Source organism: Apodemus sylvaticus, chromosome 10 (genome assembly GCF_947179515.1).
Source record: "Apodemus sylvaticus chromosome 10, mApoSyl1.1, whole genome shotgun sequence".
NCBI classification, from domain to species: Eukaryota; Metazoa; Chordata; class Mammalia; order Rodentia; family Muridae; genus Apodemus; species Apodemus sylvaticus.
In genome coordinates, this window is record NC_067481.1 from 4,736,784 (window position 1) to 4,750,709 (window position 13,926).

A 13,926-nucleotide genomic window follows, 5' to 3' on the forward strand; every position below is an offset into this window, starting at 1 on the left:
TGAGGGAGAAACCAGTTGTGATGTCATGTGGGCAAGAGAGGAATTCAGGGGAGGGCTCAGGAGCGATGGCTTGATGAGGTGAGAAGCCCCTCAGAGGAGGGACCGCCAGCATCCTGTCTAGGGGTGGACAGTTTTCTTTTGGCCAGATGTCCTGGGTGGGCTGAGCCCAGGAGCGTGCGGGGCACTCTAACCGGACACTGCAGCCACAGCGCCTTTCAAGTCTGCATGGCCTCACTGGCTGCATCTGCTGGGACATCACCTGGGGATGGGCAGGATGTGACAACAGCACTGCCCCCCCCCCCTTCTCCATTTGTTAGAGGAGACAAGACCCTGCGGGCCACCAGCCATTTCCAGCTGATCCAGTGTCACGCCTAAGGCCAGCCACATGAAAAGCTCATGCCATTGGTGTCTCCGACTGTCACAGCTGATCTAGGCAGGACGGTACTTGAGTATGATCGTGCTCATACCCGCGGGCAATCCACATTTCCTAACCAACCTGGGGTCTGCACAGAAAGGCAACAGCGGGTGACAGACTTGTAACTTTAGTTATCAGTTCAGACCTCCGGAGCCCAGCTCTGCCTCACAGGGTCAGGACATACCACTAAGAAGGGGAAATTGCCCGGGTGTCTTATAGTCACCAGCACTGGGCCCTGTCAGCCCAGGCCCTGGTGTGGAGTGACTTCCAACATGAGGATCCAGGAGAGCTGAGAGATGCCGGGAAGTCTGCCTCTGCCGCCATGCCTTTGTCTCTCCTACCCTTTTATACCCTACTCTGGGATGGGCTCTGCGGCAGAATCACCCTCATCAGTGTAGTGTCTTGGGCATGGGAAGAGAGGGAAGGAGCTTGTGTTTGCTGTCCACCTGCACATAACACAGAATGTACAACTCTACCCTCCACCCCACGCTAGGGTCACCATTCCTGTCACTACTGATTCTTGGTCTTGGCTGCACAGGGGAGCCTCATGGGGTTTGGAACCACGTATACGGCCCAGATGACCCATCACGAGTACACACCCCTAGCACCGTGATTCTAAGAGGTCAAGGCTGCAATCTGGCACCATCTGTCACACAGACACCTAAGCAGAAGGCTGTTCCCAAGCATGGGATTCACAGACCTCAGGAGAAGAGCCTGTGAGGGTGCTTTCATCAGTACTAACTCCCTGAGAAGCACTGGCACCCAGGGGCACACCTCACCCCAGCCTTCCGGGTCTTTTCAAAGTCCTCTGGCTGCAAAGGAGCTTCCTGAGATGCCTTGCCACCAATGTCTTCCTCCAGCTTCAGTCTAGGCCGGCCCACAGTAGTTCCCATCCTAGCTCCTGCCTACTTCCGCAGGTCTCTCCTTTGCCATCCTACCACCTTGTCCAGCCACCCTGCCTTCTGCCATCACTGCTGTGCCAATCTTGTCAGAACAGTGCAGTGATAGGGCAGGTCCAAACCTCCCACTTCCTGGGTGCCTGACATAGGCCTTCCCGCTGGTCTTTTATCATTCTGCTCCTTACTGTCAGGAATCCAACACAGCTTCAATGGCCAGGGTATGTGTCACCTCCGCCACAAAGCTGACTGTCCACTCCCTGGAAGTCTTTGAGGCACAGCATTTCAGACACCAGCCACTGCTTCTTTATCCACAAGAGACGAAAGCACCCCGGCCATGCGTGGGCCACTACTCGTCTGGCTTTGTTCTTCCGCTGATGGAGCTGAAGTCCCTGGGAGGCCAAGGGCAGCATGACATTCTGAGTCTCATTCGTCCTCTGGTCTTTGGGTTCCCCTGCGGCCAGGGGCCCCTTCACTGATTTCCTTGGCAGAACTCGTAGCTCCTGTTCTTTTCTGTGAGTCCCCCGTGGTAGGCAGTGCACATCCTCAGGACATGGTGGGTCAACATTAGAGGGTGAAAGCTGACCTAGTGTTTCTACTTCAGTGTTCCCCATGATCCTGCTGGCAGTGGTGCTGTTGGTGCACATTAGCCAGCCACTCTAGTTTTAGGGGAGAGAGATCAATGAAAGCCTCAGGAAGGACGCTGCCATCTTTTCTGCGCCGGGGTATTGTTGTGCTGTCTTGAGCATGTGGGCTCAGGCAATGCTACTCCTTAGCCTTGTGTGCTGGGACTACAGGTACATGCCACTGTGGTTTTTTCCAGATAGTGCTGGGGACAGAAGCCAGGGCCTTGTGCCTGCACACAGAGACCTCTGAGCTATACTCCAGCCACGCCATTTATTATTACTGTTTTGTAATGCCTGCACTGGGCACTGAATGAGTGTGGGGTGGTGGCCCTGGGAGGACGTGGAAGCTGTGATTCCTCCTAGTAGTTACTGAAAGGATCCACATACAGCACAAAGAGCAAAGGCTACATGCGACTCAAACCAAAGAGCCCAGACTGCAAGTTTAGCTAGAAATGAGTACAAACTCAGCAGAGACATAGTAGGCTGTCTCCACACCACATGAAAATGAAGTACCTGCCTTTCACAGATGAAAGACACAGCAATTATGTCAATAGCCAAGAAAAACTGCAGTTTATTAAGACTCAACAAAGCGCTGTATTTTTTGAAAGCAACCTCTGGTGTGCGTCCAACCACCACATTCCAAGAGGTGGGCATTAAGCGCCATAAGCTTTTTTCTTTTAGAGTCAGAGACATTTGAAATTCAAAAGATTCAAAAAGGAAAAAGGGAGGAAAGCCCAGAAAAACTGAAAACATCCTTTACTTCCATCCCCAGTTTTAAAACAGGAGTTTTTCTACAACTCAGTGCTAAACGGCAGCATGGCAAACTGTGCGTCTGGGAGCACGCACGCACGCACGCACGCATGCATGCGCGCGTGCACATATTTGATATACATACTTGGATATACATACATCAAATATCTAGGACGCACGTAATGGCGATGGGATGCAGTCACTCTGAGGAGGGCCATTCCGTGGGAAACATGACAAAACTCCAACAAGTTGTGAGCCCAGTTGTGCATAGTTCCTGATCCTCAAGAAAACAGTGCTTTCTGCAACCTTGCAGGACTTGCTTGCTTTCTTTTTGTTTTGATAAAACCATTAAAAAGCTAATTAAAAAAATGTAATGCACAAGTTTCCTGACCACATAGGCAGGGAGTACAATGTTCATATATTTTTCTAAAACATACTTGAGGGTGTGTTATTTCATTGTCTTTCTTCCTTGTAAAACAATCAAAACATTGATCATCTTTAAAACATAAAGCAATTTTTAATATATAAAGCACTCTTCAAACATCTATTTCTTTTGAGTCCATTATTTGGTAAATATGTAACTGCTACACATTAGAGATTAGGTATTTTTCTTCTTTGTGTGTGTGGCTTTTTTTCTTTTTTTCTTTCTTTTTTTTCTTTCTTTTTTTTAAATAACATCTTCAGTGCTAGGAGTTGGGTTTAAAAATACATGAAGTGGTGTGGAGCCGCCCTCGGGAGCCCTGGTGTTCCTGAGAGCGAGCTGGCGTGTGCAAGACAGAGGCCACCAGGCCTTGTCACCTTGAGGAGGGGTGAAGACAGCCAACAGAGTCCATCCGCGATGGCTGGAGGGGCAGCATGTCCCATCCCAGAGCTCTGAAGCAACACATCTGTATCTGAAAATAGGTTTCTGTTTGTTTGCTTGTTTTTGTTTGTTTTTTTAATGATGGAAGTCTTTTTTTTTTATTCCTTTTAACATTTTAAATTTTTTTTTTAAATTTTATTTTAAAGTCTGAAGGAGAAAAAAAACGTCTGTAAACAGGTAGGAGCCCAAGCACAGCTCCTCCAAAGCAGTCACAACCACGTCCCAGTGCGCGGCCGCTCCTCGCGGCGCCCAGTCTCTACAAGAATCTATGGCCACAGTTCAACAACAGTTTGTTTTTCTCTTTAACTTTATATTCCAGATGGGAAGTGGTGCAACACTCTGGTAATAATCTTCTCGCATTAGTCCACAATGAAAAGCTGCTAAAGGTAGATAGACATATTATTTCTCCAGAGATATACACTGTAACTTTAAATGCAACAACAGAGTCCTTGAGTAAACATTTACACATGAATTGTCACCAGCCCTGTCCCGAGAATTCTCTTTACTGTTTAGGATTAGCTAAAGGAAGGGCAGGGACATCTCAGTGCAAAGTTAGAAGCAATAACAACAATGAGAACATTTGACCAAAGCCAAAAAACAAAACAAAAAAACAAACCAAAAAACCAAAAAACAAAAAACCAGCCAAACAAAAGCATATACTGAATAGAAGGGAAACCCACAGTTAGATCCCTCGCACGCTCTCAAACACACATGCACAGTTAAGCACCAACTGTGCAAGACCATGCTCACACACACTGCTCTACACACTGTATGTACCACACGAGCATATGCACATGCACACACACAAACATAAACACACACGCACACACACACACACACACAAACACACGCGCGCGCACACACACGTAGGCTACAAACGTAGACATTTCCTAGAGCCTGTTTCTGTGCACGGATGTCAACGTGGAGGTGTTCACATTTCGGTATTGGCCTGCTGGGTTCAAGTATTTGCATGTTTGATATGTCTTTTTTTTTTTTTTTAAACTTTTAAAAAATATTTTTTGGGATAAAAAAAATGACATGAAAAGGTAACGAAACAAGGGTAATGTGCGCAGGCGATCAGGGGGACAGAGCACTGGCCACGCGCCTCAGCTCTGTGCCCGCACAACGCAGCTGCCTGTCCCGCCCACCGCCTCTGGTAATGTGCATAATCGTCACAGGCTCACTTTAAATAGGCTTCAAGTCTCCCCCCACCCCGCCATAAAATAACCCTTTCCAGCCCACAATCTGAAAAGTGCCCTTCATGATAGAACTATTCTAAGCAGCTTTTATACTTAAAACTCAAAATGACAACACACTGTACAAACATAAGACGACATGAAATAAAAAGCTATGAGGAACATCCTGTCATTAGCACATGACACTGACCAAACTCAGCCCGCACTGTCTTCAACAGTTCGCAAGGGCTGAGGCCAAGGTTCATCTTCAGCACTGGACAGAGGTACTCGAGAGGCAGCTTGTCCATCAGGTGGAGGGAGCGGCAGAGCCAGGCCTGCACGGCCTGCTCTCTTCTCCTCAGTGACCGTGACCCTAGATGGACTCGCCGCTGAGCAGGTCCCCAGGCAGCAGAGTGTTGAGAGGCGTGGGGCTGCCGATCACTCTGGCATCGTCAGCACTGGGCGGGCCCCACAGGCTGCTCGAGTACTGGGGGACCCCACCCCACAGCAGCTCACTGCTGCCTTTGCCACTCAGGCACGGGGTGTTCCAGTGGGCAGTGTCGCTGCGCACTAGGCCGTGGGTGCTGCCCGAGGTGCCCAGCCTGGGCTGGCTGCCCCCGCTGCTGGACTGCCAGCTGGAGGTGGGCGGGAGGGCTTGGCCCTGGGCCAGGAACCGGTTCACTTCTTCCTCACCAGCAAACTCAGCCAAGATGGTGGTGTTCCCCAGTACACACCTACGAGGCAAGAGGCTGGTAAGTACACTGCCCTAGTTCTGAGTTTGTACTACAAGCAAAGGCAGGTCAAAGTATCACCATGTCTCGGGCTACCATGACCTAGCCTGTGGCTGTTTCTCTCACTTTAGACGCCCACAGCCACAGAAGATTGATGTGTGGAATGCACGTCTTCAAATGTGCTATGCAAAGGGGGTCCCACATCTCAGGTAACACTAGGGCAGGGCTGTGTACTCTGCATGGAAAGCACCCTCCAGGAGACAGTGGCCTGCTGTGAACAACCCTGGAATCTGGGAGGGGAGGGGCTCCTTCTGGTCTCTTCCTAGGGGACACACAGACGGACACAAACCACAGTGACTACACAAGACACAGGGAGAGGACCATTGCCTTCAAGCAGAGGAATGAGGCCTCAGAAGTCAGGCCTGCCACACTTTGCCTTGGACCTCCAGCCTCCAGGCACAGTTCTACTGCTCAGGGGACTACCTGGGGTGCAAGGTGGGGTGCCACAGCATTCCTGCCCCTCTAACACTGTCGGGCACTTGTGGCTACTTGGCAGTATGAGAGGTCTGAGGAAAACATACATGTGCAGAGACTTCTGGGCCTTGGCGGCTTCCTCCTTGGAACTGTAGCGGACCACAGCGTTGCCTTGGGTTAGGTTCAGGTGGAATGTGATGAGAGGCCCATGCTGCAAACACAGCGTCCGCAGTGTAGAACCATCGATCTGAGGGAGAAGCAAGGGGTAGGTGAGGAGTAGCGAAGGCTGGATGTAAGCACTGCACACAAGAACACACTCCCTCTGATGGGCTCACACCTGGCGGACAGTGACAGATGCCTCTGTGGCCAGGCCACTCAAGTATGGGACAAAGTCCCATTTTGGATTCTGCAGTTTGCAAAAGACACAGCAGCAGGCTGGGAGCCCTGTAGTGATAGGCCCATTCTGTGCCAGGGAATGGTACTACAGGCTGAACATAGAGCCGAGAGGGCCAAACGCCATCGAATGGTGTGGTTATAAGATAGACGGTTCTCATTATAGAGTATATTTGTCATCTTTGGAAGGGCAAATAAGCCACGAGGAACATGGCTGAGAGAAACCTGTGTTCACCGACACTCGCCCACATCTACTCTTCCCTGCACTCATACTCGCCTCTGCCACTCTGGGCTCTGAGGGAAGATGCATGACACAGTTATCTGCTCCTGGGGCAAAGTAGGCACTACCTCCTTGCCATGACATGACAACTTCCCCACCCCCATGGTAGCACCTGTACCTGGGGTGTGAGATTGCGCAGAACGAGCCAGCTGCTTGTTCTTCCTGAGGTGTCAGTACTCCATGCAGAACCTGTGACGAATCACGGGACAGGAACTCAATTGACAGGCCATATTTTTAGTTTTAACTAAGTCATCCAGCAAGCTTTAGTTTTTGATCCCATCTGTGGTGCCTTTGGGTAAGCCCAAGCTCACAAGTACTGCAGAGTTCATCTAGGGCCATGAAAAGCCTGCCTCCTACACTGGACACCGGGAGCCCAGTCCTTTTCTGTCTGTATTGGGAGGAGGTCAGATTGGATGGGTTCCCGAGAGTCACCCACAGTTCTAGTCTCTGCCTTGCCGCTCCTGAGCCTTCACTTGGAGTCAACACACTTACAACTGTGCTTAAGGAGACAAGGGAGTGCAGCGGGCAGGGCTGCTGCCTGAGGCTGAGGCACGCTGCTCGCAGGATCTGCAGCTGTCTTGTGACTGCACAGTGATGCAGGTGCTTGGTGGGAGGGACCTACCAGGCAGCATAACAAACATTTCAAAGGTGCCTTTCTTTTTGGTGTGGAAAGCCCTTACATTTCCATGGAACCTTGTGAAGAAATTCAGACCTCAGCGCTGGCTGAGATGGGTAGGAAGCCTAGAATGGTCTTCTTGAGGACAGCACAGTCCATGTGGTGCCTGTATAAGATGCTCAGCTCTTTAACCTCCCAGGCTCCTGGGGTCTGATGAGAGGCATGGGATAGAACAGGCACACTTCCTAAACCTTATGTACTAAGCCCTACGTAAAGTAGCTGCGAGTGCCCTTGGCCCTGTCGACAGAAGTTACTTGAGCAGTGCTTACCCGAGGAGTAGGAGCTGGTCCAGCCGAGGGGGCTGGTGCCCCAGGTGGAGGAAGGCTTGGGATTGGCTAGGCCTGGAGGCGGCCTGGTGGGTGCAGTAGTGTTTCTGGGTACCTTCCACAGCTCATGAGACAGAGAGGCTTGCGTGTGAGAGGCTGGACCTGAGGACCATGTTGATTTAATATCAGACAGCTTGCCTAGAGGGAGACAGACAGCATGTGTATGTATACGCACAGTGACCGACACTACAGACAGGAAACATCAACAATGACAAAGCACCCAAGCGTGTTGTTTCCTGTTGTCCCTGTCTCTCTGCTGCCCACGTTGGCCTCCGACAGGACTGCTGGGGCCGGATGACATTTCTGCCTCAGCTCCCAGCTTTATTTGCTTCCAACTTCTGCTCAAAGATACCACATGTGCGCTGTGTAGACTTTGCTGACTGCTGACACTTCAAGTTTAATCTTTTTTAAAAATTTGTGTCCATTTGATTGAGATAGGATCACCAAGGTTGGCCTTGAGCCTGTGGTAATCTTCCCGTTTCTGCCTCTCAAGTGATAGAGTGACAGGCACATGTGCAGGCACGTGTCACTATACCTGATTTATTTGGTGTTGGGAATGGATTCCAGGGCTTAGTGAGTGCTGGTCATGCAGTCTGTCCGCTGGGCCACATCCCTAGCTTTCTGAAATTCAGTCTTCAACTTACCATCAGCAAGCTGTGCTGCGCTGGTCACGCTCAGAAGCATGGTCTGCACACAGGCTTCTTATACACTGTCTAGGGCATTAGCCCCCATCAGAAAAATGCTCCTTCTGACAGATACATTTCCCATAGCCACTGTGAACTCCCAAGGGTCTAGGGACCAAGGGTCTACAGCCCTAGCTGTAGACTTAGATGCCCTTACTGTTTCTGAATTGAGACAGACACAGCCACAGGCACGCTGACTGGGGATGCCATCACTGGGAGAAATCTAAAAGCATCGGTCTCCACCCACCCAGTTCCCTCATCGGTCCAAGCTCACCGCCATTGACCCCCACCCCATGTGTTCCTGAGGCACTTCACAATACAGATGTGACCCACCTGCTCTCCTGCTAGATTGGCCAGTGAGGACTACAGCTTCATAGTGAAGATATGCTAGACACTCTGTGAACCAAATGCTATCAAGCAAGGTGATTTTTATTCTGCAGTTTTTCTTTAGCCACTCCTAGTGGAGGTATAAAAGGTTTAAACACACTTCTCTGTCAACATTAACAGGAGTGGAAACAATCTAGCAGCACTGGCTTTTTCTTTTTCTTTTTTGTTTTTAAAATATTTATTTATTTTATGTGAGTACATTGTCTTTCTCTTCAGATACACCAGAAAAGGACATTGGATTCCATTACAGATGGCTGTGAGCCATAATGTGGTTGCTGGGAATTGAACTCAGGACCTCTGGAAGAGCAGACTGCACTCTTAACCACTGACCCACCTCTCTGGCCCTGGCCTTGTATTTTTAACATGATGCTGAACTACATCAACACTGCATTCTTCCCCAGGTGTGGAGTGTTAAAGGGATTCCCGAGAAAGAGCCTTCAGAATCGTCTTCCTGTGGGATTCCATCAACAAGGTAGACCTCACTAGTTTAAAAACCTGGCTGAGGTTGGCTGATGTTTACCCACACATCTCAGACAGTGTATGTATCTTCTATCTTTGTCTAAGAGAGTTTTTATCAGGCCCAGTGTGGGTAGCACTAGGGAGACAGATGCAAATCAATCTCTTTGAATTTGAGGCCAGCCAGCAGGGCTACATAAAGAAACCCTATCAAAAAATTTGTTTTTAATTATAAACAGTTCTTCTTTATTTTACTCTAGAAGACATGTTTTATGTGAAGGAGTTGTAAGGTCTGCAGTATTTTGAGAATGCTTCAGCAGGATGGTAGAACATGGGCTCACAGTAGGTCCCGCCGGAGTCTCCTCTAACCCACTTCACACTCAGGAAATACATGTCTAGTTGCTGCCTGTCTTGCCTGTCTCACAAGCCTGTCTTGCTGCTGTGGGGAGAAGGAGAGCTGCCCTGCTCAGGTGGTACCTGCATATTACACGCACTGAACCACCCCAGGAAGAGTCGTCATCACCCCCATTCTGCATGTGAGGACACACAAGTTCCTATCGCTGAGCTGGTCATGGCTATGCCTGGCTTCTTCATACATGGTCTCCCTGTCCATGAGGAGCAATGGACCAACAGGAAAAGCTGGGGCCTGCCCTGCCCAGGTTTTGTTTAGGGAGAGAAGGGAAAAGCCACACTGCAGGCTTAGAGGCCAGTTCCTACCTCCAGACAGGAAGGTGAGGCACTGCTGCAGGAAGAGGCACTGCAGCCAAAGTCACTGAGTGGTCAGGCATTGTGAGAAGACAGTGGGAAGAGCCCCGCAGAACCAAATGTGCACTAAGAATGGGACCCGGGAGGCATGCAGTGAGCAGTGGGGATGGGTACAAGGAGCTGCGGTGTGACATAGTAGGCGGGGAGACAGGGCTACGCCTCTCAGCTCCTGGGAAAGCTTACGACAGACCTTCTGGAAAGTTCCAGAAAACCATGGAGACATAGGTAGGAAGCACCTGAGGTGAGAAAGTCACAAGGCAGAGAACCACTTGTAAGATAGCTAAACACCATGCCAAGATGCTGAAGACCACAGGGCCTTTCCCTCCCTAAAGGAGAAGAATTTAAATATAGGCAGTTCTCTTTCTTTTTCAGCTCAAACAAAAGACACAAAATTAAAAATATAAACTTTTCAATATAAACCCTGGTATATAAAAAAACAAGAGAACTTTTCTGATCCTAGATCTTAGTCCCTCAGGGAGCTGGGGTAATGGTGGCATCTGTCCCAATCACTGTTTACCCAGAGCCATTGCTTTTCAGAGAGACCCTGTCCCTGTTCCTAGAGAGCATGTGAGCATCTGGGCTGCCCTCGAGACACCTGGGTCCCTCACAGTGAGTTTGGATCTGGCTATGACTCTTTCTTAAGTCTGTAAAAAGGCGCTATGGCGCCGTGCAGTGGTGGCGCACACCTTTAATCCCAGCACTTGGGAGGCAGAGGCAGGCAGATTTCTGAGTTCGAGGCCAGCCTGGTCTACAGAGTGAGTTCCAGGACAGCCAAGGCTACACAGAGAAACCCTGTCTCAAAAAACCAAACCAACCAACCAACCAAACCAAACCAAACCAAACCAAACCAAACCAAACCAAACCAAACCAAACCAAACCAAAACAAAAAGGTGCTATGGGCTGGGGACGGTGGTGCCAGGTCTGCTGGCAGCAGGGCAGAAGAGCTTCTGCCACCAAGGCCCAGGCAGAGCTTGGCTGCTACGCCCAGCAACACACACAGCATCAATGACCTCCATGGTCACCCTTGCTCAGTCAACTGCACCACTGCACATGCTCTGGCGTCTCCTAGCGCCACTTAGTTGACAGTAACTCCTAGGCCTTCAGTTTTAAAAGATGTCTGCTCCACCAACAGGCCTAAGCCACTTACTTGGCTGCCAACATTGATCAGTAGTCTAAGATCACAGGGTGGGTGCTGTTTTGGTCTGAGACTTAAGAAGTGTGTGTAAATTCTACACTCATACTTTCTAACTCACAATGTGGCCCAGCACTGTTCCCACACTCTCACATCACAGAGGCTGTGCCAAAAAATAGCAACAAGATTTAGGCAGAACAACAGACTGGGCTGGGAGTGGTGGATATGCCTTCACTACTCCTTTAACCCCAGCACTCTGGAGGCAGAGACAGGGGGAGCTCTTTGAATCTGAAGCTAGCCTGGTCTACACAGTGAGTTCTAGGACAGCCAGGACAACATTTTAAGACCTTGTCTCAAAAAAGTAGACCAGAGGGATGAGCAGAGGCTCAATTCCCTTTCAGATCAAAGAGATTTCAAGAAAATCCTTGTCATAAAAGGCTGAAGTTGTGATTGCCTTACACAACAATTTAAAAAAATGCTACAAATGACTTGCTGGTTGAAGATTCTTCATCCATAGAGGGTGTTTGTTAGTGTTATTGTGGTGGTTTGAATAGGTGTGGCCCCCACAGACTCATGAGTTTCAATGCTTGGCCACAGGGAGTGGCACTAAGGAGGTGTGGCCCTGTTGGAAGACGTACGTCACACTGTGGGGATGAGCTTTGAGGTCTTATCCATTCAAGCTACACTCAGTGTGGCCCAGTCTTTCCCCTGCTGCCTTCAGATCAAGATGTAGGACTAACTCTTCAGCTTCTTCTCCAGCACCATGTTTGCCTTCATGGTCCCGTGCTTCCTACCATGACAATCATGAACTAAAAATCTGAGCTGTAAGCCAGTCTCAACTCAATGATTTCCTTTATAATCAGAGCTGCAATGGTCATGGTGTCTCTTCACAGAAATAAAACCCTAATGAAGACAGTCATTTTGGGTTTGGTGTTTGTGGATTAGGAAAGTGTGTGCAAACTTCCAAAATCTGAAGCACACATTGTTCTAAGCACACTGGCTAAGGACACTCAACACAAGCCCACAGGCTTTGCCTGGCACCTTCTGATGTACACCTGGCTCCCGGCCCACACAGCTTCTATAGCACCTGGAGACCTGCCCATAGAAGGCAAGGGTGATGCCCTTCTTACCTCCGCTCTTGAGGAGGTAGCGGTTGACATCTTGGATGGTGGTGTTGATGGTAGGTCCTGTGGGGACACTGCCAGGAGTGACATCAGGGTCATTCTCAGGATCAATATTCTGAAGTCCTTTCCATGGAACTCCAGGATGGAATTCTGTTCATGTAAACCAAAATAGAGCTGCATACTAGAGCACCTTTACACTGCATCGTAACACTTAAAATTCATTTTTCCATATTTGTACAAATTTCTAAATCTGATAATTAGGCCCAGAGGCTCTCCTTCCTTACATACAATTCATTGTTTTGGGAAAAAAAAAAAAAAAAAAAAAAAAAAAAACAGTACCAGCACCATTTCAGGTATGAACTCCTTTCCAGGCGGGAGTGAGTTCTGCCCCCACTCCCCCCCTCCCACTGCTGTTCTCTTACCTTGAGCTGGGAAGCTACAGAGCAATGCGTGACACTACCAGACCCCACGTAGTCTTAATGGAAACCCCAAAGCTACAGAGTTGATGCTTGCAGGACCCACAGTGCAGATCCACGCCCCCTCATCTCTAAGTGCTCTCTGAGGCTTGGGGCACACTTGAATCTATTGTTGCCCACAAGTGCCATGCAATCTTACCTGGGGGCCAGCTGATGCTGGAGCCATTTGAGATTTTGTCACTGTCAGATTTGGCACGTGACCAGCTATGGGGAACAGCTACGGGAGGACTGGCTGGTGACTCACTGTTCTGAATTAAATCGTACCGGCCATAAGAGTCATCAATGGAGGACTTACCTGGAGGCCCGATGCTTAGACCTCCAGGGATAGCACCTACAGAACAGGAAGCAGGAACAGAGTGAATCCTCTACTAAAGACACCCAGGAATATAGTACAACCTCCCTTCTAGGTCCAGAATCTCACCCCTCTCAGTCCAGGGTTCTCTGAGAACTATGTCAGTTACCTCAAACATGGTCTTTAGATGACTATTCTTTTGTGCTGCTAGGCACAGAACTCAGGGCCCTGTGTATGCTAGGCTAAGCTTCCACCCCCTAGAGACACTGACCCAAGTATTACCAATCACACACCATTGTTATTGTTGAGTTTTTTTTTTTTCCCCTGAGACAGGGTTTTTCTGTGTATTCCTGGCTGTCCTAGAACTCTCTCTGTAGACCAGACCAGGCTCAAACTCAGAAATCCACCTTCCTCTGTGCCCTGAGCATTGGGATCATAGGAGTGTGCACCACCACCCAGCTGTTTGCATCATCATTATTCTTAGTGCTGTGGATCAAAGCCAAGGCTTCACACACACATGCTACATTAGCACTCTGTTTTCTGAGATGGTATCATATAGTCTTGGTTGTTTTCTGAGATGGTATATAGACTAGATTGGTTTTTTTTGAGATGTTATCATATAGTCTGGGTTGTTTTTTGAGATGTTATCATATAGTCTGGGTTGGCCTTCAACTTCATATATAGCCAAAGAGTAACCCTAAACTCCTGACCTCCCAACCTGCACCTTTCCAAATGCTGAAATGATAGATGTGTGCCACTATAAACTATTTCAGATTGTCAAGTTGGAAGGCTTATTTCCTTTTGACATAGGAAGGGTCTTATGTACCTCAAATACTGTGTATTTAAAGATGCCCCTGGATTCCTGGATCTTCCTGCTCCGACCGTCCAGTGCTGAGATGACGGGCTTTCCTGGTGCAGCCCAGGCTTCCTGCCTCCCAGGCTTGAAACATTTAGGTTGTGCATGTGCCCATGTGCATGGAGGACAGAGGCTGTCAGCTGTCCTCTCC

The 13,926-nt window shown here is 49.1% G+C and overlaps 1 protein-coding gene across 5 annotated transcripts in view; it reads right to left on the bottom strand.

Moving 5' to 3' along the window:
* Positions 1–2,479: 2,479 nt before the first annotated feature.
* The window catches only part of Tnrc6c (trinucleotide repeat containing adaptor 6C), a 113,662-nt gene continuing 102,215 nt past the window's right edge, over positions 2,480–13,926 (bottom strand). For 3 of the 5 annotated variants that reach the window (XM_052197844.1, XM_052197841.1, XM_052197843.1), the window contains 6 exons: positions 12,767–12,958; positions 12,158–12,301; positions 7,548–7,742; positions 6,721–6,791; positions 6,037–6,176; positions 2,480–5,458 (listed from right to left, as the gene is read on the bottom strand). In XM_052197844.1, the coding sequence (XP_052053804.1) occupies positions 5,098–5,458; positions 6,037–6,176; positions 6,721–6,791; positions 7,548–7,742; positions 12,158–12,301; positions 12,767–12,958 (1,103 nt within the window). In that variant the 3' untranslated portion in view covers positions 2,480–5,097. The remainder of the gene's footprint in view (positions 5,459–6,036; positions 6,177–6,720; positions 6,792–7,547; positions 7,743–12,157; positions 12,302–12,766; positions 12,959–13,926) is intronic. The other 2 variants (XR_007980001.1, XR_007980000.1) reach the window with 2 other exon arrangements.